We start from the raw sequence: 24,863 nt of genomic DNA, 5'->3' as shown, positions 1-24,863 counted from the left end.
TCAACTCCCAGAATTCCCCAGCCAGTATTGTTTCTCAACCTTGGCCCTTCAAGATGGGTGGGCTTCAACTCCCATAATTCCCCAGCCAGCATTGTTTTCTCAACCTTGGCCCTTCAAGATGGGTGGACTTCAACTCCCAGAATTCCCCAGTCAGCATTGTTTCTCAACCTTGGCCCTTCAAGGTGGGTGGACTTCAACTCCCAGAATTCCCCAGCCAGCATTGTTTTCTCAATCGTGGCCCTTTAAGATGGATGGACTTCAACTCCCAGAATTCCCTAGTCAGCATTGTTTTCTCAACCTTGGCCCTTCAAGATGGGTGGACTTCAACTCCCAGAATTCCCCAGCCAGTGTTGTTTCTCAACCTTGGCTTAGTTAAGATGTGTGGACTTCCAACTCCCAGAGAGTTGAATTCTGGGAGTTGAAGTCCACTCATCTTAAAAGTGCCCATGGGTTTAGCCAATGAATAAATATAAGATAACATACTAGGCTGCCCTGTTGCAACTTACAAAAAGTTCACAAAACACCTTTGCTCAAAGTATGGCATAGCCTCAGTGTCTTAATTTGTCCCGGCAGCTGGAGAAACACCCATTATTTCAATTTAAGTGGCAGTGCCACAAAGAAGGAGTACAAAGTTCACTAAAAGATCATGGTAATAATTAAAGACTTAGTTTATATGAGATTCATATTCCCGTCCATTCTCACTGAGGAAATGGCTTTGGGTCAGCCCAAACTATCCCTCAGGGTGGGGAAGAGTTGAAAAGCAGGTTAGATGATTGACTCAGGTGTGCCAGCCTATGTACCCATTAGCCTGAAAGTGTTTTTCTTTTTTAAAATTAATATTTGCAATTAACAGTTGAGTCCTTGGGAGGCAGGAGGCATAATATTATCAACGACTCTGGACTTATAAGGGAAAAAGTACAGCATAAAACCATCTGCCGATGTACTTAAATGGACTTTATAACAATCAGCTTGTAAAAAAACGAGATGGTCGTTGCTTTCTTCCTTAATTTTGGCGTCAAGAGCCTTTTTAATACAAAAGGCAACTTCGCATAAATATGAAGTACCCCCACCAAACTCTTCCCGTACCCCTGGGGGTACGCGTACCACAGGGGTGGGTTTCTCGCCCCATTCCAACTGGTTCGGTTGGAACGGGGCTGGCGGCGTCCTTGTGCACGTGCGCAGTGCACACATGCGTACTAGCGTCTGTGCGATGCTCCAGCTGCTCCTGGAGGGTCGCACAGGCGCTGTATGCGTCTTGCGCATGCGTGGAAGCGCAGAACTCGTCAAAACCAGGTAAGGAGCGCGGGCGGACGGGTGGGCCCTTCGCCGTTCCCGGAAGTTACTTACTTCCGGGTTCGCCGACCAACCGGTTCGCGGGGACCGCCGCGAACCGGTTGAAACCCACCCCTGGCGTACCACACTTTGGGAAACACTGCTTTAGAAGATAAAATAAAATCCTGAGGTAAAAACTCTCCTGGGTTGCCTTCAAAAGTGCTTCTCGGTTACCAGAAAGCGGCAACGGGCAGGAACTTGACCCATCACTCAACAGTCTTTGTGTTTTCCTTCTCTAGTTGCCCTTGCCCAGCAAGTGACGGTCCGCCATGAGGTCACCGGGTACCTGGGGAAGAGAGTGGTTCTGCCCTGCAACATTGCGGTAACTGGACCTGACATGAAAGTCAGCCAAGTGACCTGGGTGAAGGAGGTCGGAGGTCGGAGGCAGAATGTGGCCGTCCACCATCCAGTGCATGGACAAAACTACCCGATGGAGAAGAACAGCAGGCGGATCAGCTTCTCCACACAGTCCTTGACGGACGCCTCGCTGATCATTGAACACCTCCTCATGACGGACGAGGGCACCTACTCCTGCGAGTTTGCCACCTATCCCAACGGCAACGAAGTCGGCACCACCAACCTGATCGTCTTAGGTAAGAGCCTTCCCTCGGCAGGGGAAAGCCCTCCAGCTAACATTTTGCAGGGTTCACATCCACCCACACCTAAAATGAAGTCGCGGACCCCTGAGGTTGCGGTGCGTGGAGGAGCTTATAAGGCGTGGCTCCACACCAGTGGTGGGTCCCAGATCCCGTTGCAACCGGTATGGTTGGAACGGGCCCGCCGTCGCGCACATGCCCGCAATGCTCCAGCTGCTCAGCAGAGCATCACGCAGGGGATGTACGCGCTATGTGCGCACGGAAGCACCAAAGGCTTAAAGGACAGGTAAGGAGCGCGGGTGAGCGGGCGGGCAGGCCCTCTAGAGCAGTGTTTTTCAACCTTGGCGACTTTAAGTCCTGTGGACTTCAAGTCGCCAAGGTTGAAAAACACTGCTCTAGAGGACCGTACCGGAACGGTATCTGGTGTTCCGTGCGGGCTCCTGTACGCCCGTACCGGGCCGTACCTCCTGCAACCCACCACTGCTCCACTCCTTGGGTCAAGTTGCCGATGGTGGAATTACCACCAACCCAGTTTACGCTGCATGGGAAGGCAAGGCCGAGAAAAAACTATTTTTAATGGCAATTTGTGACCCTGTACGGCTGGGATGGTCCCACAGGTGGCACGTAAGCCATCGCCCCACCTCAGCTCCACTCCACGCATATGCGCATGCCTCCCGCTGGCAGCCTGATTTTCAAGTCTCTGCCATGCACGCACAGAGGCGGGGATCATGCAGGAGACACGCAGACATGTGGGGTTGGGGGAGCACAGAGGGGGTGCGGCATTCCCCCCCACACACAGCCCCTTTTTGGTCCCAGGAGGCTGCAGGGATGCCATCTAGGCCCAAAATGGGGCATAGGGGGAAGGGGTGTCGTGCACGCATTGCTTTCGGCAAGTGCCAACCAAAAGGTTAGCCATCACTGCTGTAGGGGAACACAGAGATAAGGTGTGTGGCCGCCCTTGGTAAAACAAGAGCTTAGCCCACAGTGGTGGGTTCCGTTGCAACAAGTGCGGTGCATTGGGGCCCGGCATCCTCCGCATGAATGCAATCGTGCAGCCCCCGCATGCGTCTTTACCTCCTGCGACGCTCCAGCTGCTCGGCAGAGCCTTGCGCAGGCTGCGTGCGCGGAAGCGTCAAAAGAGCTCAAGTATCGGTAAGGAGTGCGGGCGGGCGGGTGGTCCCCTCCGGACCACCATACCGGTAACTGGTGCTCCCGGCAGGCACCAATACGCCCGTAACCGACCACGGTTAGCCCAGGAAAACAGGGAAGCATGAGAAAAACTCAAAATTGGCTCTCTTTGATTCTCTTTGGTCGATACAGGTAGTGAAAGTGATAGGTTACTAATAAGCAATCAAATTATACTAGGAAACAAAACAATATAAATTTTGAAGATACAAGCAACATGGCCATAGTCATCAGTGGGGAGAGATAGGTACTAGCTTTTAATTTAGGAAGGAAGGAAAAAGGGAAGGAAGAGAAGAATAACAGTAACACAGGTTTAGTAAATTATTTGACTGTTGTGGGAATTATTTGTTTAGCAGAGGGATGGCGTTTAGGAGAAAAAAAACTGTCCTTGCGTCTAGTTGTTCTGGTGCAATAGGACAAAACAACAATAACAATCGGTTAAATACACGAATGGCTGTTTGAGAAAGATAATTTTAAAAGGCCTAGAGACAAAGGAACACCCTCTCTTCTAAAGACCCCCCCAACCAGCCTTAGAGTTTATTCCTTCATTTGCTGAAGCACTCCAGCCTCGCCCCGAGAGTCCCCTGGTGGTTGTGGGCCCCTTCAGCCCGCTGACTCCCCAGCGCGCGGAGCCAACCACATCTGTTTCTATGCCCCCTGCATCTGGTACTCAAGTGTTCCTCACGGTTTTGAATGACTTCCCAGGGGCTGTTGTGCGCTGAAGCAGATATGCTAGGTCATGCATTCGAGGATTGCGAGAGAGAGAGAGAAAGAGTGGGAGAGAGAGAGAGGAGAGAGAGAGAGAGAGAGAGAGAGAGAGAGAGCGGCCATGTCCCCATTCTTTCAATTAATTACGGGCCATTCATTTATTGCACGATGAACTAGGCTAATGACACTTAGTAATAGTGGAGGAGCAAAATACCACCACCCTCTGCCCCCCCCCCCAAAAAAGGCTGGAGTCTGCTCAGATCTTACACTACTTCAGATTCACTCTCCAATATCTGCGAGGAGATTTGGTAAAGGGGTACGCTTTCAAGTTAGAGTAGAATTAGATGAATAGAATAGAATTAGAATAGAATTAGAATGGAATAGAAAATAGAATAGAATAATGAATAGAATGGAATGGAATGGGAAAGAAGAGAAGAGAATATAGAGAAGAGATGAGAAGAGTAGAATAGAGAACAGAGGACAGAAAATAGAATAGGATGGAATGGAATAGGAATAGGAATAGGAAAGAAGAGAAGAGAGTAGGGAATAGAATTAGAATGGAATAGAAAATAGAATCGAATAGAACAGAATAGAATAGAATTCTTTATTGGCCAAGTGTGATTGTACACAAGGAATTTGGTGCATATGTTCTATCTATCTATCTATCTATCTATCTATCTATCTATCTATCTATCTATCTATCTATCTATCATCTATCTATCTATCTATCTATCTATCTATCTATCTATCTATCTATCTATCTATCTATCTATCTATCTATCTATCTATCTATCTATCTATCTATCTATTAAATATATTTATATGCTGCCCAATCCCGAAGGATTCTGGGCGGTTTACAAAAAATATAAGAAAAAAGACATAACAATAAAGAAAACAATTTAAAAACAACAAACACCCTCATACATTCATTCTAGTCGGGGCCGGACCTCAACAGTGAGGTCAACGGCCCCAGGCCTTCAATGTACATAAAGAAACAGAATTGATCATAAGTCACTTTTTTTTTTAGTGCCCATGTAACTCTGGATGATTGCCAAATGAACGGTTGTGAGTTGAGGACTACATGTGATGTAGAATTACCATGGGGAAAAAAAAAAATCAGAGGTGGGGGGGGGGCGCAACGCCCGCTTGAAAATTTTGAGATTTTTGAGAATTTGCAAAAGTTCTCAGCAGTTTGGGGGTAGAATCCCAACCTCCATCTTATTTCCCCCCTTCCCCCCTTTTTTTTAAATGACCTACAAAACTAAGGTATGTCCTGAGTTATGAGTTTGCCTAAGTTGCAATTACGAAGATTATAGGGATTTCTGCCCTTTGTGCTCTGCGCTCGACACAGAATTTCTTCTGGCCCTTGTGATTACAGTGGGAAACTTCCAAACACCTCCCTTTTAACTGGAAATCCCATTCATTTTCGTTGCAAGAATAGCAACCCCTCTAGGACTTTATGATTACAGAACTTTTCTCTCCGAGATAGATGGCACCTCTTCTACCATTTTCTCATCCGTTGCCAGCTCTCCATCTGGGTGGGGAGAGCTGGCAACAGATGAGAAAATGGTAGAAGAGGCCCTTGTTTGTTGTAGTCTCCTTTCCTCCCCCCCCCCAATGTGTTTACGCCGTGCAAAATTAATTGCAGGCGAAGGTCCCCTGGACACTAGCTTTGGAACTAGCATTGGGGGTACTTCCCCACCCACCCACCCATGCCTGAAGTGGGGCACGGCTCTTCAGAGAGATTAGGTGGTGCAAGAAAAATATTAGGCTCCAATTATAACTCATAACTTCTGGCCGGGGGTGGGTTGGGTGCATAATACCCATAATTTAAACCACGGGTGTCCAACCTTAGCAACTTTAAGACTTGGGGATTTCAACTCCCCAAAATTCCCCAGTCAGCATGTGTGGATTTCAACTCCCAGAATTCCCCAGTCAGCATGCGTGGACTTCAACTCCCAGAATTCCCCAGTCAGCACGCATGGATTTCAACTCCCAGAATTCCCCAGTCAGCATGCATGGACTTCAACTCCCAGAATTCCCCAGTCAGCATGCATGGACTTCAACTCCCAGAATTCAGTGCAATCAAAGTTCTTGTATCTACAACATTGTCCCGGGTTGAGTAATGCTGCTCGTACAACCTGGTCTTAAGAGTCACGCATCTTCTGCCAATGCGACCTTCCTACCAATGCAACCTCTTGTTTCTCTTCCAGCCAAGCCTACTAGTAGTGCTGAGCCCGTGGAGGTGAAATCCAGCAACCTGGAGCAGCCGGTGGCCGTGTGCACATCCAGAAACGGGAAGCCTCCGGCTCGCGTCATCTGGCAGTCGAAGTTGACTGGCAACTCCAGCGTCAAGCAGACGAATAACTCCGACGGCACCGTCACCGTCACCAGCCACTACAACCTGATCCCCACCAAGGAAGCCAACGAGCAGCAGATCACCTGCCTCGTGGAACACGTGGCCCTGCCACAGATCGAGTCCTACCCAGTCCAACTTTCCATATTGTGTGAGTTGGTTGGGGGGTGGTGGTGCCGCTGCTTTGGGGGCTGAGGGAGGTTGTGCCCGGGAGTTCATTTCTGGGTTAGATCTTCAGGAAGGCAAGGCAACACGCTTCCCATTCCCGACTTGTATTTCTGCCCCTCAATGACCATCCTATGTGATAGGCTGGACTGAGAGAGAGAGAGAGAGGGAGGGAGGGAGGGAGGGAGGGAGACAGAGAGAGAGACAGAGACAGAGAGAGAGAGAGAGTTTATGCCGCGAGGACTCTAGGCTAGTTCCCCGTTTCCTCCCTCCTTCCAGGCAGTTCCCCAGCACCTGCGGTTAGACCAGGAGTTAAGGATGCTTGGGGTGGAGAAAATCGGACCTTTGGCAGCAGTTAGGCCAGGGGTCTCCAATCCCTGGGACGTGGCCCACTACGAGCCTTGAGACGTCCGGAACCAGGCCACAAAAGTTCTCTCTCACACACACACAGTCAGTCCGCAAAGCCGGGAAGGTTGGGGAACTCTAAGCTTGACTGTCTGCCGCAGCTCATGTTCAAGGAAGCTGAGGCAGACAGAAAAGGGAGGTTGGGTGGGTGGGTAGGTGGATCTGTGCGTGGGCATGCCTTCAGCCAAGTGTGAGCTTTTTTTGATGGCTTTCTCCGCAGATGCTCCTGAGGTTTCCATAGAGGGCTACGACGATAACTGGTATTTGACCCGCAATGATGTCATCCTCGTTTGCAACGCGAAGGGGAATCCCGCCCCGGTAGATTTCTCCTGGAGCACGTGAGTCCTACCTAACCTTTTCCTGTTTTCCCTTCGTCCGCACCGTCCCAATACAACACAGTTGTCAGCCTGGAGCATGGAGGGAGGCCACTCTGGCCCTTTTACCACCTGTGGACTTCAACTCCCAGGATTCCTGAGCCCGCATGGAAGTTGGTCCTGGGAGTTGGCTCAGGGCTTCTGGGAGTTGAAGTCCACAGGTGATAAAGGGGCCAGAGTTGCCCACCGTTGGGCCAGAGGAAATGTTTTTCCTATTTCCTTATATTGTAGTATATTCTATATATTACATTTGTTTGTCTACCTGCCTGCCTATGTCCGTCCATCCATCCATCTCTATCTATCTATTATCTCTCTGTCTATCTATCTATCTATCTATCTATCTATCTATTATCTCTCTGTGTATCCATCTATTATCTCTCTGTCTGTCTGTCTATCTATCTATCTATCTATCTATCTATCTATCTATCTATCTATCTATCTATCTATTATCTCTCTGTCTATCTATATCTATCTATCTATCTATTATGTCCCTGTGTCTATCTATCTATATCTATCTATCTATTATCTTTCTGTCTATCCATCTATTATCTGTCTGTCTGTCTGTCTATCTATCTATTATCTCTCTGTCTATCCATCTATTATCTCTCTGTCTATCTTAACTGTCTATCCATCCATCCATCCATCCATCCATCCATCCATCCATCCATCTATCTATCTATCTATCTATCTATCTATCTATCTATCTATCTATCTATCTATTATCTCTCTGTCTATCTATCTATTATCTATCTATCTATCTATCTATCTATCTATCTATCTATCTATCTATCTATCTATCTATCTATCATCTATCTGTGTCTACCTACCTACCTACCTACCTTATCTATCTGATTCCTGGATTTTCTTTATAGCTTAACCGGTCTTGCTTGATTTCCCAGGTCCAATGGGTCACTTCCGAAGTCGGTAGAGGTTCAGGGTCAGCGCCTCTTCGTGAAAAAAGTGGATTACTCTGTGAATACCACCTTCATCTGCCAAGCCACCAATCGCGTCGGGCGGGTTTCGACACACCAAATCATCCTCGTCCGAGGTAAGAGCTGTGGGCTTTTGCAACCTTCTCCGTGTTTGCGTGGGGCTAATGGCGTGTGCGGGATGAAGATGAAGCAAGATTTTTGGTGCCGCTTTTGCTGCGCGGGGTGGGAGGGCAGGGATGTTGGGCCGATCCCGCTTGGTACGCGTCCAAAGTCTCATCAAATGCACGGTGGAATAATCAGTGTGTGTGTGTGTGTTTTTTAACCTAATCTGGGGGATGCGAATATTTGAATTCTTCCTCTTCTGTCACAAATTCAACGTGTGGTGCTTTGCGCAAAAGGACGGTGTGAGGTTTCACTAGTCCAATGCATGGAGCCAGATGCATTGTGGGTGCAGAGCAGTTTGTGGGGAGAAAGATAGCTGGGGCGCCTCACATGTGGGGCGAACGGTGCTTTTCTCGACCCTCTGATACCCTAGTTTCTCTTTTGATGTTCAGGGCCCCTTGGTCCCCTGCGAGAGATGATGAGAGTGATGATGATGATGGTAGATGGCAGGGTCCCAGAGGACCCCCCGGCCTTCCCTTTGCTGGATCCAGTTGAGGCTCTGCCCCTTCCCCAGTGCTGGTATTACTAACAACTGGCATTTCTCGGAGTGACTTCCCCGTCTTCCTTTCTTTACTCAGACCAGCCAGTGAAGAGTCAGAGCCGCAACGTTGGAGCCCTGGCCGGGGGTATCGTGGGGGGGATCCTGGCCCTGGCAGTTCTGGGGATCATAGTCTTCTTCATCCTGCACCGCCGGCACCCCCGAGCTTCCAAAGGCTCCTTTGACTCCAAGACACGAGTCTTTGGCAACGGCACTTCTCAGCCCCCGACGCACGACTTCACTGAGCTCGACCGGCCGCTGAAACCTGCTACGGGCCGAAAACTGGAGGAGGACGATGACGATTACGGAGAGGAGGAGCGCGAGGAGCGGCGGCACCCTCCCTATGGCTACGCCCCGCGGCACCGGGAAGACGAGGGGGAACGATTTGACCAGCTGGGCCCGATCCTGCGGTTCAGCCCTGACCCGCACGGCTACGACTACGACGACATGGAATCGCAGCATGACGGGTCCATCATCTCCAAAACGGCAGTCTACGTGTGAGTGAGCTCGGTCCGGACAGCCGTTCTGGGGAACAGCAAGAGAACGAAGCTCCCTCCCAAAGACTCTCGGAAACTCCCTGAAGGATTTTTAATGTTGTTTTGTTTTTTTTAATCTTACGGACTCTGCCCACAGCAGCCCTCCTTAAGGAATGAGTGGCAGCTGCCAGGGCAGGTGGGCATTGGAGGAAAAAACCAATGGGGTTTGTCCCTGAGGAAAAGGAAAACTGAGGAGAAAACTATCAAGGCCTTCGAAACTGTCCCTTCTGAAGAAATCTTTTCGGTCCCGCTGCCTTAGGAGGATTTTAAAATCTTTGTTTTTAATGTTGGAGGAGATGGCAAACGAGATGGTAATACCTGGCACTCCGAGCGGTGCAGGAAAGGAATGAAACTGATCCAGCATCCTCGTGAAACGGGACCTTCCCTGGTGAGGGGCGGAGACTCCGATGCCCTCTCCGATGGGACTTCCCTGAGAATTGGTGCTCTCAACTTTGATTTGCAAGAGACTCGGCTGCTTTCAAAGGCCGGGCTTCCCCCCGGCTGTCCCTTGATCCAGGAAAACTGGGACTTCAAATGTCCTGTGTTGTTGTGTTTTATAGCATCCTGGGAGGGTTGGGGGAAATGAAGGAGCCCTGTGGCGAGATCTCTTTTTTTAAAAAAAAACCTCCAGGGTTTAAGGAATTATCCGGGAATTGCTTGAGGTTGTCCGTCTTGTGGATTCCGTGGTTTGGCTGTGTGCCACGTCCTCCTCCCATCGCTACAACGGTCTCACATGGAAGGCTGAAAGGGGTGGCTCTCCCGTAATGGGAACTGAGCCATTTCTTGGGTCGCCCATGTTCACACGCTACCTTTGTGCTCTTCTTTATGTGTCCTCTCTCCGTTGTCTGTAAATAGCCAAGCTTTAAAACAAAAACAAAACAAAACAAAAACCCCAACAGCAAAAAGCACAAAGAGATATTTTCATACTAGGTTTGGCTGTGCCTTCCCTTGTCCTCCCCCCCCCCCCCCCCAATATCTCAACATCAATTCTGCCTTTGCTTGTGTGTAATTAAATGCTTTCTCAAAACCTACCTCTTATCTTTCTCGCTGGCTCCTCTTTCAAACTTGGATGGGTGCCTGGAATGGTGTAAAAATAAATATCAGCATTGCCGGAGGTGAAATTGAAATGGTTCTTAATAGAGTGACAAGAGAGGCTCTTGTCTCGACCTTATTATGTTTGGCCCGTTGCACTTGGGTTTAGAAAGCGGTGATGGTGCAGGAATCGGTTGCAAACGAAGATGTCCGGGGAGGTCAGCCGGAGAAATGGCTACGTTAAGACGAGGGGTGGGGAATTGTACGTGGCCCCTTTAAGATTTGTGGACTTCGACTCCCAGAATTCCTGAGCCCAGGCTAGGTCAGGAATTCTGGGAGTCGAAGTCCACAAGTCCTGAAAGGGCCATCGTTCCCAATTCAGGCGTAAGAGAAAATGACAGCCACGGTTCCAAATAGCCTTAGCTCGGCTTTTCACCCACGCACAAATGGGGGGGCAGAGAGAATGAATGCCATGGTAGAGCAGTACCTGAGGTGCTATGTGAACTATCAGCAGTCCAATGGGGTGAACCTTCTTCTATCTTTTGCTGAGGCCGCGTACAATTCTGCTCACAATAGCATGGGACTAACCCCGTTCAAAGTAGCGAGTGGCATGGATTTCGTCCCAATGCCCAAATACCCAAGGAATTCCCCCCCTCCTCAGCCAGCTTGACTGATTGGATGTCAACACTGAAAGCAACCTGGGAAAATATCAAGAAAGCGCTCGCCAAAGCGGCACAAACCTATAAGAAACCAGCATAAAACACTGAACTCTGCAAGGGCCATTCCAGTTGGTAGAGAAAGTCTACCTCTCCACCAAATATTTGAAGTTAAAACTCCTTAGCAAGAAACTTGGGCCAAAGTTTATAGGATCTGCCAATGACATTTTGGTGACAGAAACACATCTAATGCCTGTTCGGGTTTAGGTGTGGTTTACAATACAGTAGTTCTCCACTTGCAACAGCACTGAAAAACATGGCCTGCCACCATTTTCCACACTTATCACCATTGCAGCTGCATCCCCCGTGGTCACATGATCAAAATTCAGACACTTGTTAACCATAAGAGCCGAGGTGGTGCAGTGGTTAGGGTGCAGTACTGCAGGCCACTTCAGCTGACTGCTATCTGCAGTTTGGCTGTTCAAATCTCACTGGCTCAAGGTTGACTCAGCCTTCCATCCTTCCGAGGTGGGTGAAATGAGGATCCAGACTGTGGGGGGCGATATGCTGACTCTGTAAACCGCTTAGAGAGGGCTGAAAGCCTTATGAAGCGGTATATAAGTCTAACTGCTATTGCTATTGTTTATGACGGTTGCAGTGTCCCGGGGACATTGCCACCCCCTTTTTGTGACTCCCTTCCGACGAACACGATCAGTGGGGAAGCCAGATTCACTGAACAACCGTGCTACTCACCGTTGTCACTTGGAACGGCCACTAAACAATCTTACTGTAAGTCGAGGACTACCTTTATCAACATCCTCTTTTAACACCCCTATAATCCCTTTGTGGGGTGGAGTCCGGGCAACTGAATGTAGCTGAATGTTTACTGGCTGGATGCCCTTCCTGTCACCTATACGGAGTTTTGTTCAGCAGATACAATCGCATGGTGGCCAGAGAAAGAGATATGGAGATTCAAAAGTGCAGGTCCTTAATGCGGGGGGGGGGGGAGAGAATGGGGGGCAAATGGACATCTGAAAAGCCGATCGATAACAGGAGAAAACCCGACTTTGATTTAACACACATTTACATTTCCTTCAACAACCGTACAGAACTGCCAGGTAGTCTCATTACTTCACCAGCCGGCCTGATCACGCTCCCAAATGGTTTGGGATGCGGCTCCCTCTCAACCCCTCCAAGGTTGCCAGCAGATTCTGCAATTCTTAATGTGATATGAATAGACATTTTCTGCATTTATTTAATCATGTCTCCCAGGCATCTGGGAGCCATGGCGGTTCGGTTGATGCGGCCTTAGCCTGACATTAAGATGCCGGAACGGTATTTCTTTCTGCAGGAAAGTTTCTCTTCCCACCCCCCACCCCCCGCCCCGCCACAATACGAAACAAAAAATATTTCCAAATGAGAATACAAGTACTCCTCGACTTAACGACCACAGTTGAGCCCGACATTTGTGTCGTTAAGGGAGATGTCTGGGGAGGGAGTTTTGCCTCATTTTGCGATGTTTCTCGCCGCGTTTGTTAAGAGAATTGCCACGGTTCTTAAATTAGTCACGTGGTCGTTAGGGGAATTTGGCTTCCCCATTGATATTGCTTGTCAGGGGGTCATAAAAACAGAAGTCGCAGGACTCTGGGACGCTGCAACCGTCATAAATGTGAGTTAGTTGTCAAGCATCCGAATCAGTGGTGGGTTACAGGCAGTACGCCCCTGTACGGGCGTACCGGAGCCTGCCCGAGCACCGGACACTGTTCTAGTATGATACTCTGGAGGGCCTGCCCGCCCGAGCTCCTTACCTGTTTTGCAAGGCTTCCGCGCATGTGCAGGGCATATACAGCGCATACGCAATGCTCTGCAGAGCAGCTGGAGCATCACGGATGCTCGTGGAGGCGCTAAGACGCGCGCTGTGTGCATCCATGTGGATGCCAACGGGTCCATTCCAATTGTACCGGTTGGAAGGGATCCGGAACCCACCACTGATTCGAATGTAAATCGTGTGACCTTGTGGGATGCAACCATGATGCTAAGTGTGAAAAGTGGCAATAAGACAATTTTTTTCGGCGCCGTTGGAACTTTGAATAGTCACTAAATGAACTGTTGTAAGTCGATGACTACCAGAAGAGACCGGGGAACCGGTTTGGGGGCGTGGCAGGCCTGGATCACTGCCGGTTCCAGTGACCCAGGCCCCCATACCACTATATACAGACAGACAGACAGACAGACAGACAGACAGACAGACAGTGGTGTGTGTGTGTATGTTCCAGCATAACTCTGGAACACCTTGAGCAATTTCAACCAAACTTGGTACACAGATGACTTACTCTCTGGAAACAAATACTGTGGGGGTAAGACACCCCTAACACTCCTCTGTTAAGATACAGCCTGTTGTGTCTTCAAAGAGCTTCTACCGTACTGCCTTAAAATGGCTTCTACGGTACAGCGCAGTGGAGTCGCCATGGTAACGGCTTCACACTACTCCACAAGGGGGCGCCCTCTGGTAAGAGGGAAAATCCAACATTAGAAATTACGTTTGCTCCGGATATTTTCCCCCCTATAAATAAAAACCCGGATTATCAGCTAGTAAGTAAATAAATGGGATGGAAATACATAGAAATGTGCCCACTTGCCACGTCCAAAGACAAAAGCTAAATAGAGATGGTTAAACAGTTGGCCGGGGATAGACCTGCGGAAATTTATTAATTGCTGCTTTATTGGGGTGTTCTCCCTTCCTTTTAAACTCCCCTCCCTCCCCTTTTACCCTGGGCGGAGAGTGAGCGTGGCCACGCTCAAGTTCTCGTAACCCTCCCTGGTATTTTAATTCTGGAACAGGTCGGTCTGTTCTTCCGATTTTAACTTGCTGGCAGGTCTTTTTTCTAAATTTAGAAGAACTCGGAAAGGTAGAAATCACAACTTTGTCATGGTTGCCTTCCCCCCCCCCCCCCCCCGGTTCTGTATTTCTGGGCATTAAACAACCCGCCCCCCGCCTCTTCCAATGTTGCATGACAGCCACTTCTAAGCAACCTTCAGAACGTCTTCCGTTGGCGAGAACAGGTGCCCTGTGGCTTCCGAACTGTCGGAGCTGTCGATTCCCAACATGTCTCCGCGGCCACCTGTCTCGCCTCGCGAAGGAGCGCACGTTTCTTCAAAGCAGCCAGCCGAACGCCCCGCTGTATCGGCAGGTGGGCGACCGAGAGGCTGTTTTGAAGAGAGACGGAACCGTTAAGAGGGAGGGGGGGGCACCTCTTTCTTTTTTTAATATACTTTTTTATTTTCCATTTTCATAACACACAATCACATGTATACTGTTACATAGCCAGTATCCTATTGTATTAAGTAGTAATTACATCAGTTCCTCTTGTCATCAACACCCAGAAAGATAAAAACCCATTGTTAGCTCTTCTGCTGTCCATACACCTCTTTCTTCTACCTCTCTCCTACCTCCTTTCTTCCCTCCATCATCCTTTTCTGCTCTACTTCCCCTTCCTTTCTCCTTCTCCTCTCTCTTCATTCCACTCCTCCTTATCCTCCTCATCTTCCCCCCTCACCCTCTCTCCTATCCCTCTCTTCCTATCTTTCTTCTCTCCTCTACTTCCGACTCTTCTACATCCTGTCTTCCTTCCATCATTTTCTACTCTACTTCCCCTTCCTTTCTCCTTCTCCTCTCTCTTCATTCCACTCCTCCTTATCCTCCTCATCTTCCCCCTTCACCCTCTCTCCTATCCCTCTCTTCCTATCTTCTTCTCTCCTCTACTTCCAACTCTTCTACATCCTGTCTTCCTTCCATCATTTTCTACTCTACTTCCCCTTCCTTTCTCCTTCCCCTCTCTCTACATTCCACTCCTCCTTATCCTCCTCATCTTCCCCCCTTACCCTCTCCTATCCCTCTCTTCCCATCTTTCTTCTCTCCTCTGTTTCCCACTCTTCCTCTCATTGGTGTATTTCCGCTTCCATACTACTCTACTTCCCCTTCCTTTCTCCTTCTACTCTCTCCCCTTACCACTCCTCCTTATACACCTCATCTTCCCCCTTCACCCTCTCTCCTATCCCTCTCTCCCTTTCTTTCTTCTCTCCGCTACTTCCGACTCTTCTACATCCTGTCTTCCTTCCATCCTTTTCTACTCTACTTCCCCTTCCTTTCTCCTTCTCCTCTCTCTCCATTCCACTCCTCCTTATCCTCCTCATCTTCCCCCCTTACCCTCTCTCCTATCCCTCTCTTCCCATCTTTCTTCTCTCCTCTGTTTCCCACTCTTCCTCTCATTCACTTGGTGTATTTCCGCTTCTGAGCAAACTCCAATCTATGTTGATGGTATTTATGCTTCCATATCAGTATACTTAACATATCCTAGTTTTAAAGAAAAAAATAAGAGAAGACAGTATACATGTGCAATCATATTACATTAAAATCTAACAACCCTCGTCAAGCCTCCCTCCCTCCCTCCCTCCCTCCCTCCCCCCCAACCCTGGGGGGAGGCACCTCTTTTGTGCTTGCCTACTGTCGTAATTAGGAAGCCCCCTTTTGGGGTTTTTTTTTTTACAAGGGGGAATCTTAACGGGGGGCAGGGGCACAAGTGGGACTGGAAAACCTGTAGGGCTCCAGATGTTAAATCGTTTCCGCCCAGCATCTCCCACTGTCAGTGGTGAAGGCTGATGTTGGGAGTTAACCGCTGAGGAACAGCTGGAATGACCCAGTTTTTTTGCGCAATGAGGGAAGGGAGAGTTATGGGATCGGGGCAAATTCATGGTTTCTAAAATGCAAGAAATTAAGGGAGTGGGTGAGTGGATGTGTGGATGGATGGATAGTTGGATGGGTGGGTGGGTTGGTTCAAATGAAACCCCCAAACAGTCCAACAGGGTAGAAAATGGACAGTACAGATCATCCTTGATTTATTTAGTGACTTAGGGGTTGCTACAAAAATTGGAACTCTGAAAAATAGTCATGTCCCTTTTTTCCAGTGCCGTTGTAACTTGGAACGGTCGCTAAGCGAACCGTTGTAAGTCGAGAGCTATCTCTACTTAACACGGTTCGTTCCCTAGCTCTCTCCGCGCCTCTCTGTCCTGGCCAACCATTCTCGCTTCCACTTCGCAGCATGGCCTCAACCGCGATGGAAGGAAACCGCATCTTATCTTTACGTCCCTATTATTTCATTTCCCACGTTTTTTATCAGCCACCCCCGATCGGTGGTAACCTGGCTGGTAGGATGAAAACGTTAGATGGAAGCGTAAGAAATTCCCACCTCCTCCTGCAAGATTTGGATGGCTTGCAATTTGGTGAAACTTTGCAGAATCCCAAAGGATTATTTTGCATCTGATCCCGATCCAGTTATCTTAAATCCCCATTGTAAGCAGTTGCCGCCGGAAAAAGCTTGGTGAAATTTCATCATGATTGCTGGCCGGGGAAACACATCCATGTTATTGAAGGGTTTGGCCGGAGGGCTTGGCTAATGTGCCATACATGTGGTCCAGTTGTTCCTTCTCACCCAGCTGTTGACATCTCTCTCCACATCAGGACCGGGTCCCGCTAAACCCTTGTTGCAAATCGTGAAATCCCTCCACGGATTTTTGGATGTGTTGTTGAAACCCATAACCGATGATTTTCATCCTTCGGCCCATCCGGGATGTGGTCTGGGAAGACACGCTTGCCAGCTGTTGCTACTTAAAAGGCCATTAAAATGGCTTAGAGCGCTAAATTTTGGAGAGAGGTTGTAACAAGGTCAAGGCCTGACACCATATCCTTGTAAGACTCAGAGTCAGATGTTCTATCCATAATCTCTCTCTATAAAAGCAAAATACCACTTACGCATCGTCACAATCTCCAGAACCGTAAAACCTACAAACTTGAAATTTGGCCCATATATTCTTTTTGGCTTCTAGGTGCTCACTAAGAAAGGATTTTTCGAAATGACCATCAGATCATTTGTATGTCTTACATTATTATTATTAACACAATCTGATGCTAAGGAGTTAGACATTCTACTCTCCCTCCCCACCTGAAAAGAACTCTGTTCCAACTGCCACTTGGGCGCAGGTGTGGCCAACGTGTGGCTCATCCGGCCTGCGGGATGGCAGTTTAGACATTCTACTCCCCCTCCCCACCTGAAAAAAACTTGAGTTAGACTGAGGGAGAGAAAGGGATAAGATAGGAGAGGCCTCTGGGGGACAAGCCTGAAGGAGAGAAGGGGACAGGAGAGGAGCCCAATCACATAGCTTTGTGTTCTGACCCCCCTCCTCCATCCAGTACCGAATGCCGAGACAAGCTTAACTGGAATGTACTTTAATTAGCAAGACCACAATCTCGGTGGCTGAAAACCAAGCAAACAAACAGATAAGGACCTTGGCAGCAACTCAGACAAACCTTGGCAGCAATCCAGCCTGCCAAGTTAGTTACAACAGTTCTCTTTAGTCAATGCGTTGACTTCTGCAAGAGGGGCGTGTCCACAAGCAGTCTTTTTTATAGTCTGGAGAGGAGCCTAATGATCATCAGCTGAGTACAATCACCTCCTGTAATTGCGTAATTGTTCCTGACGCCTAGTAGCTCTTTGATGGCATGCATCCAGGAACAACTCACTGCTGGCTTCTGGATCACTCTCCCTTGTCTCCTCCCCACTGATCCAAGGCTCAGGCGCCTCCGGGTGGCCAACCAGCCTCTCTGCGCCCTGCTCAGAGTCGGAACCCTGTCCAGGGTCCTCCACATCCTCCAGAGCCGACTCATAGGGCCCCTCGCTGTCGGAGTCTGGTGGCAGCTCCAACGGCTCCTGCTGGGCCACAACAGTTTTGTAGCAGAGCATGGGTATCCAGCTAGTGTTCTCATAAGTTGTTTGGTCTGGTGGTGCATGAATCACCCGTAGGTCGCCACCGAACCAGCTGAATTCCACCACTGCCACAAATGGATTCCTTGGTTTTTTGGATTTGTGTCTTCTGTCAACCCAACACACGATTGACGACTAACTCACGGTGTTGTGTGAATGCAAACTGAGTGGATTAAAACCAGCTGGATTCAGCCACGCGTGGATCATATAGCTGAGCTTGCTTTGCATAGGTTTGGTTTAATTAACCCTGGGGAAAATAGGAAAGACATATCAATGGAGTAAAATATACCTCTATCCCTAGAAGATAATTCAGTGAAAGTAGATTGCGTTGGGTGCGGTAGGAGCAGAAGAGCCCAAGCAGAAGGAAATATGAGGTCCTTGGCTGTGTTTTTGCAGACGTTTCAAGACCCAACTAGGTAACAACATCAGCGCTAGAAAGGAGCGGGGTTTGCAAAGACGAGGAGGAGTGTAGGGACCTTGGCACTCTCTCAGCTTGGTTGTTTTCTTGCAGATGATTCATTACCCAGCTAGGTAACATGATCAGTGCTAGAAGGAAGTGCGGTTTGTGGAGAGAAGGAGGGTGGGTGGGGGAGGACTGTGGGATCCTTGGTACTTTCTGAGCTTGGTGGTTTTCTTGCAGATGATTCATTATCCAACTAGGTAACATGATCAGTGCTAGAAGGGAATGGTGTTTGCGGACAGGAGGAGGAGGAGGAGGAGGAGGAGAAATGTGGGGGTCCTTGGTGCTCTCTGATCTTGGTGGGTTTCTTGTGGACGTTTCACAACCAAACTAGGTAACACCATCAGTGCTAAAACGGAGTGGGGTTTGTGGAGAGGAAGAGGAGGAGGAAGAAGAAGAAGAAGAGAGGAGGAGGAGGAGGAGGAGGGAGGAGGAGGAGGAGGAGGAGGAGGAGGAGGAATGTGGGGTCCTTGGTGCTTTCTGATCTTGGTGGGTTTCTTGTGGACGTTTCACAACCAAACTAGGTAACACCATCAGTGCTAAAAGGGAGTGGGGTTTGTGGGGAGGAAGAGGAGGAGGATGAAGAAGAAGAGAGGAGGAAGAGGAGGAGGAAGAAGAAGAAGAGAGGAGGAGGAAGAGGAGGAGGAAGAAGAAGAGAGGAGGAAGAGAGAAGAAGAAGAAGAAGAAGAAGAAGAAGAAGAAGAAGAAGAAGAAGAAGAAGAAGAAGAAGAAGAAGAAGAAGAAGAAGAAGAAGAAGAAGAAGAAGAAGAAGAAGAAGAAGAAGGCGACAATAGGGTCCTTGGTGCTCTCTGATCTTGGTGGGTTTCTTGTGGACGTTTCACTACCAAACTAGGCAACATCATCAGTGCTGGAAGGGAATGGTGTTTGTGGAGAGGAGGGAGAGAAATGTGAGGTCCTTGGTGCTCTCTGATCTTGGCTGTTTTCTTGCAGACGTTTCATTACCCAACTAGGTAACATCATCAGTGCTAGTAGAAGGGAGTGGGCTTTTTTGCAGAGAAGAGGAGGCTGTGAAGTCACCCACTGGGATTTGTAAAGCTTGGCGCATGGTTTAGCATGTGCAAACCCAAAGCACTGAATCACCAACAATATGGTTGTTGAACCACCAATAATTTAGTGTGAAGCATAAACTCAGTCCTCACTCAAGCAAATTTGGAGTTGGTTATGTCTCGGGAGGAAAAGTTGAAATCTTAGGGAAGTGTCCTTTCACCCACAGCCGAATTTACTCACCAGGAAACTAAAAATAAACCCCATGCATGGCTAGCTCACCATGCAAACAACTTAAGACCAGTCGTAAACCCTTGCAGTGGTTTTTCATTGGGTGTCGCATGATATTCCATTTACAAGAAATCCGTCCTCTTCCTTCAAAGCGGGGCAGAGTTCATGGAATATTAATAGCCAAATCAGGACGGCGTTTATAATTAGCCCGGTGTCGTCGCAAAGCTGGCAACAGGTTACTATGGGAGATTTTTTTCCAAACACAGCCCCTTGTGACTTGGGGTGGGGAAAAAATATCTACCAATGTTTACGGGCTGCGGTGGCTCAGCGGCTAAGATGCCGAGCTAGTCAATAAGAAAAAAGTTGGCAGTTTGGCAGTTCAGGGGTTCGAATCCCGAGCGCCACACATAACAGAGTGAGCTCCCGTGACTTGTCCCAGCTTCTGCCAACCTAGCAGTTCGTAAATAATGGAAGTAGAAAAATAGGAACCCCCTTTGGTGGGAAGGGGACAGCGTTCCGTGCGCCTTCAACGTTGAGTCATGCCGGCCACATGACCACGGAGACGTCTTCGGACAGCGCTGGCTCTTCGGCTTTGAAACAGAGATGAGCACCGCCCCTAGAGTCGGGAACGACTAGCACAGATGTGCGAGGGGAACTTTTATCTTTACCAATGTTTACATGGGTTTCTGATACGGGCAGGCGAGAGCTGGGGTGACAATTTTGCAGTGGCCAAATCTACTCTTCGAGTGAGTCACCGCTGTAAGTGTGCAGTCATCCGGTGTCGAAGGAATCAAGATTGTCTAAGACTTGTTTGCCAATTTATTTTGCATGCTCTCCGATTGTTGGTGTTGACGGCCGCGTGGCAGGCTTTGGAGAGAAATGCGTTGAAAGAATCTAAGCGTTGTTGCCAAGGTCCTTCTCCGTTTTCTGGAGGGGGAAGTGAAATTGGAAGCTTCCCAACATCTCCGAAATATTTTATCAGTTGGATTTTCACCTCCCACGTCCTGTTGCCATCCAGTAGTTTAAAAAAAGATGTATTTACAATAATGGGCACCACTTTCGGCCATTGTGCTCTTGTCGATTAAGCATTTATGAGTTGGTGAACTCAACTAGGAATGGCTTAAACCAGTGTTTTTCAACCTTGGAAAGTTTAGGATTGAGGGGGGGGGGGACTTCAACTCCCAGAATTCCACAGCCATCATGGCTGGCTGGGGAATTCTGGGAAGTGAAGTCCACCTGCCCCAAACATGCCCGGTGTTGAGAAACACTGGTTTAAAGCAAATCATAGCCACGTGGTGAATGAAAACGTAGGAAGAGTAGCCTAAACATTATGCTAAGGAATTATCTTGTCATAAATTTCTCCCAACAAAATTAAGGAGACATTTCCTGACGTTTAGAACAATTAATCAATAGAATGCCTTGTCTTCAGAAATCGTGGGTGCTCCACCAATGGAGGTTTTGAAGAAGAGATCGGACAACCATTTATTTAAAATGGTATAGCAGAGGTCAGCAACCTTAAACACTCAAAGAGCCACCAAGGTCCTAAACGGAAGCTCCCCCGTTCAATTCTGGAGCCGACCGGAAGTCCGGTTCCCCCACCATAGAGTCTCCTCCTAGCACAGCCTCCTTTTTCCTCTCCTGACCGGAAGTCCGGTTCCCCCACCATAGAGTTTCCTCTTAACACAGCCTCCTTTTTCCTCTCCTGACCGGAAGTCCGGTTCCCCCACCATAGAGTCTCCACCTAGCACAGCCTCCTTTTTCCTCTCCTAACTGGAAGTCCAGTTCCCCCACCATAGAGTCTCCTCCTAGCATGGCGTCCTTTTTCCTTTACTGACCGGAAGTCTGGTTCCCCCACCATAGAGTCTCCTCCTAGCACAGCCTCCTTTTTCCTCTCCTGACCGGAGGTCCGGTTCCCCCACCATAGAGTCTCCTCCTAGCACAGCCTCCTTTTTCCTCTCTGGCTGGAGGTCCGGTTCCCCCACCATAGAGTCTCCTCCTAGCACAGCCTCCTTTTTCCTCTCTGGCTGGAGGTCCGGTTTCCCCACCATAGAGTCTCCTCCTAGTGTGGCGTCCTTTTTCCTCTACCTGCCCTAACTGAAAGCCCTATCAATGGTGGAGGCGACGGGCATTCGCAGCCGAGGGATGAAAGAGCCACATGCAGCTCCAGAGCCACGAGTGGCTCACCGCTGGTATAGAGTCTCCTGCTTGAGCAGCGGGTTGGACTAGAAGACCTCCAAGGTCCCCTCCAACTCTGTTGTTCAGAAATTCTGCAAAGCACGCCGTTTTCCTTCACCGTCTGTCCTCTTTTCGCTTCAGCCCTGGTGGTTACGTGCAGAAAAATGTTTTCAGTCGAGATTTGGAAAGGCAAAAAAAAAAACAACAACCAAGATCGCACGAAGTTAATTTTTAATCGTGTTCTTTGCAAAACGAAGTCTACTGTTGACGCCGGATTTTAGGAAGGGTGGATTGCAAGGTGAAACTAGTGGGATTTTTTTTTTAAAAAAAGGTAGGATTTAAATACATGTGTATATATGTCTATGTATGTGTGTATGTATGTATGTATGTATGTATGTATGTATATATACATACATACATACACATACACATACACATACACATACACACATATATATATTTTTGTTACATTTGTTATATTTGTACAAATGTAACAAAAAGGCAACAGTAAAAATATTGGGTTTCTGCCTGGATGGATATATATATATATATACACACATACATACATACATACATACATACATACATACATACATACATACATACATATACATACATACATATATATATATATATATACATATATATATACATACATACATACATACATACATACATACATACATATATATATATATATATATATATATATATACACACATATATATGTTTGTTTTTTTTATTTTTTATTTGTGCTGATAAATAAATAAAGGGAGACTAGTATAGATCTATTTCAAGCTATTTAGCTCTCATCAGCTAGCCATACCCTTACTGGGATTTGAACCTGGGCTATATGGCATACTAGGCACACCATTTAAAGTATATATATATTTAAAGGCTGATAAGGAGTCGAGCTCTGTAGCTCAATGGTTAACACATCTGCCTAAGAGGCAATAGAGCACAGGTTCGATTCCCAACATGGGTATGGCTAGCTGATGAGAGCTAAATAGCTTGAAATAGATCTATACTAGTCTCCCTTTATTTATTTATCAGCATAAATATAACATATATATATATATATATATATATATATATATATATATATATATATATATATATATATATATATATATATATATACACACACACACACACACACACACACACGTGTACATGTGTACATGTGTATATGTGTATATGTGTCTGTGTGTATGGATGCATGGATGTGTATATATGTGTGTGTGTGTGTGTGTGTGAGTGTGTGTATCTGTCTATCTATCATATATATGGGTATGTGTGTTGCAATTGTGTTGATAAATAAATAAATAGCAACACAAATGTAACAAGGCAACATAAAAAAAAAGGCTTTCTGCCTGGATGGCTCCCAGAGTGAGTCGATAGACAAAAAAGGGAAGCAGTATGCTCCCTCCCATATTTGGGCATACCAGGGGTTGTGACACAATGCACACACACACTCACACACACACATGCTGGTCTTGTTGTATTGTTGTATTCGGGTCTTTTCCCGTGTAAGATTGTAACGCGGGAAAAGACCCGAATACAACAAGACCAGCAGAGCAATATTTTTCCGCTCCCGCCTAGTGACAGCCAACTTATTTTTGTCCCCGCGCTGTTTCCAAAGAGCTCGGATAAATATCTCCCGATCCTATTATGAGTTGAGTGCCGCTTTCTGATTATTTTCCACAAGCCGCAAGTCAGGTTAAAAGAGATTCTCTCTACGGCGCGGCAAAAAAATAAAAATAAAATTCAGGAATAGACTATCTACATCCTCTTTTCTTTCCTTCCCCCCCCCCCACTCTCCCCCTCCTCTGCCTGTGGCTTAGCTATTTAAGGGGATAATGCAGGTTTTCGAGAACATTCTGCACCCAGTAACAACCCTTCCCCTCTTCATTCCCCCCCCCATCAACCTCCCTCCCCCCCCCAAAAGCCACATGAAACAATGCACGACCTATTGAGGTTGGAAATATTTCTGGTATCGGCTCTGCTGGGTAGGGGTGCAGGGGATTATTGGCCTCTGCGGCGGCAATAAAATATAAAATAAAATAAAAATGTTCTGAGATTGCAAGAGCGGGGGGGGAACGAGTGGTGTAAAAGGCAGACCGGTGTGTTTGTGTGTGTGTGTGTGTCCTTCTCAAGTTTGACACTCCAGCTTTCGATTCCGAGTCACGGGGTTCTCGGGCTCGGTGGTTCCCCCCTGACTCCAGGGGTGGCCACATCTGCTCACTTTTTCCCCCTCCCGAGGCCGAAAGTACAGCCTGTTTTTTTTTATCCCCTTTTTGTCCAGTTTCATGTAAACACGGGCAAAGACATTCCCGAGGGAGGGGCAGAAACTCTGGAAGGAAATACAGTGAGAAGCCAGTTTTATTTGGCATTCCCGTAGAAGGGTTGGCACCGCCGCGAGATTCTCCGTTGGGTTTCTCTCACGCTCCTGGCATGAAACGAAATGCCAGGGGGCGCGGGTGGGGTTTAGATGAGGAACAAGGTGTACCCCCCGACCACTCTCCTCTCCTGCTCCCTTCCCGAAGCTTTAGGCTGTCTCTCCCATCAGGTTTCCAAATACCAGGGGCGGGGGGGGGGATTATGATGGTCTGGGAGAAAGGGAGCCGGCTTGTCCAGTGGTTAAGGCACAAGGCGAGAAACTGGGAGACTGGGAGTTCTAGTCCCGCCTTAGGCATGAAAGCCAGCTGAGTGAACTTGGGCCAATCACTAGGAGACTGTGAGTTCTAGTTCTTCCTTAGGCATGAAAGTCAGTTAGGTGACTTTGGGCCGATCACTAGGAGACTGTGAGTTCTAGTTTTGCCTTAGGCATGAAAGCCAGCTGGGTGACCTTGGGCCAATCACTAGGAGACTGTGAATTTTAGTTCTTCCTTAGGCATGAAAGCCAGTTAGGTGACTTTAGGCCAATTACTAGGAGACTGTGAGTTCTAGTTCTGCCTTAGGCATGAAAGCCAGTTGGGTGACTTTAGGCCAATTACTAGGAGACTGTGAGTTCTAATTCTGCCTTAGGCATGAAAGCCAGTTGGGTGACTTTAGGCCAATTACTAGGAGACTGTGAGTTCTAGTTCTGCCTTAGGCATGAAAACTAGCTGGGTGACCTTGGGCCAATTACTAGGAGACGGTGAGTTCTAGTTCTGCTTTAGACATGAAAGCCAGCTAGGTGACCTTGGGCCAATTAC

General features: G+C 47.9%; 1 protein-coding gene across 1 annotated transcript in view; it reads left to right on the top strand.

The window, feature by feature from the left end:
• Nucleotides 1-24,863, top strand: part of NECTIN2 (nectin cell adhesion molecule 2) — an 83,281-nt gene that overhangs the window by 40,589 nt on the left and 17,829 nt on the right. Inside the window, exons 2-5 of the mRNA XM_087727858.1 lie at nt 1,572-1,925; nt 6,035-6,328; nt 6,968-7,085; nt 8,021-8,169. Of these exons, the coding sequence (XP_087583984.1) occupies nt 1,572-1,925; nt 6,035-6,328; nt 6,968-7,085; nt 8,021-8,169 (915 nt within the window). The remainder of the gene's footprint in view (nt 1-1,571; nt 1,926-6,034; nt 6,329-6,967; nt 7,086-8,020; nt 8,170-24,863) is intronic.

Source organism: Thamnophis sirtalis, unplaced genomic scaffold (genome assembly GCF_051295495.1).
Source record: "Thamnophis sirtalis isolate CommonGarterSnake01/CBP01778 unplaced genomic scaffold, rThaSir2_p1.2 scaffold_13, whole genome shotgun sequence".
NCBI classification, from domain to species: domain Eukaryota; kingdom Metazoa; phylum Chordata; class Lepidosauria; order Squamata; family Natricidae; genus Thamnophis; species Thamnophis sirtalis.
The sequence above is the reverse complement of the archived record's forward strand: the minus strand, read 5'-3'. Positions and strand labels throughout refer to the sequence as shown.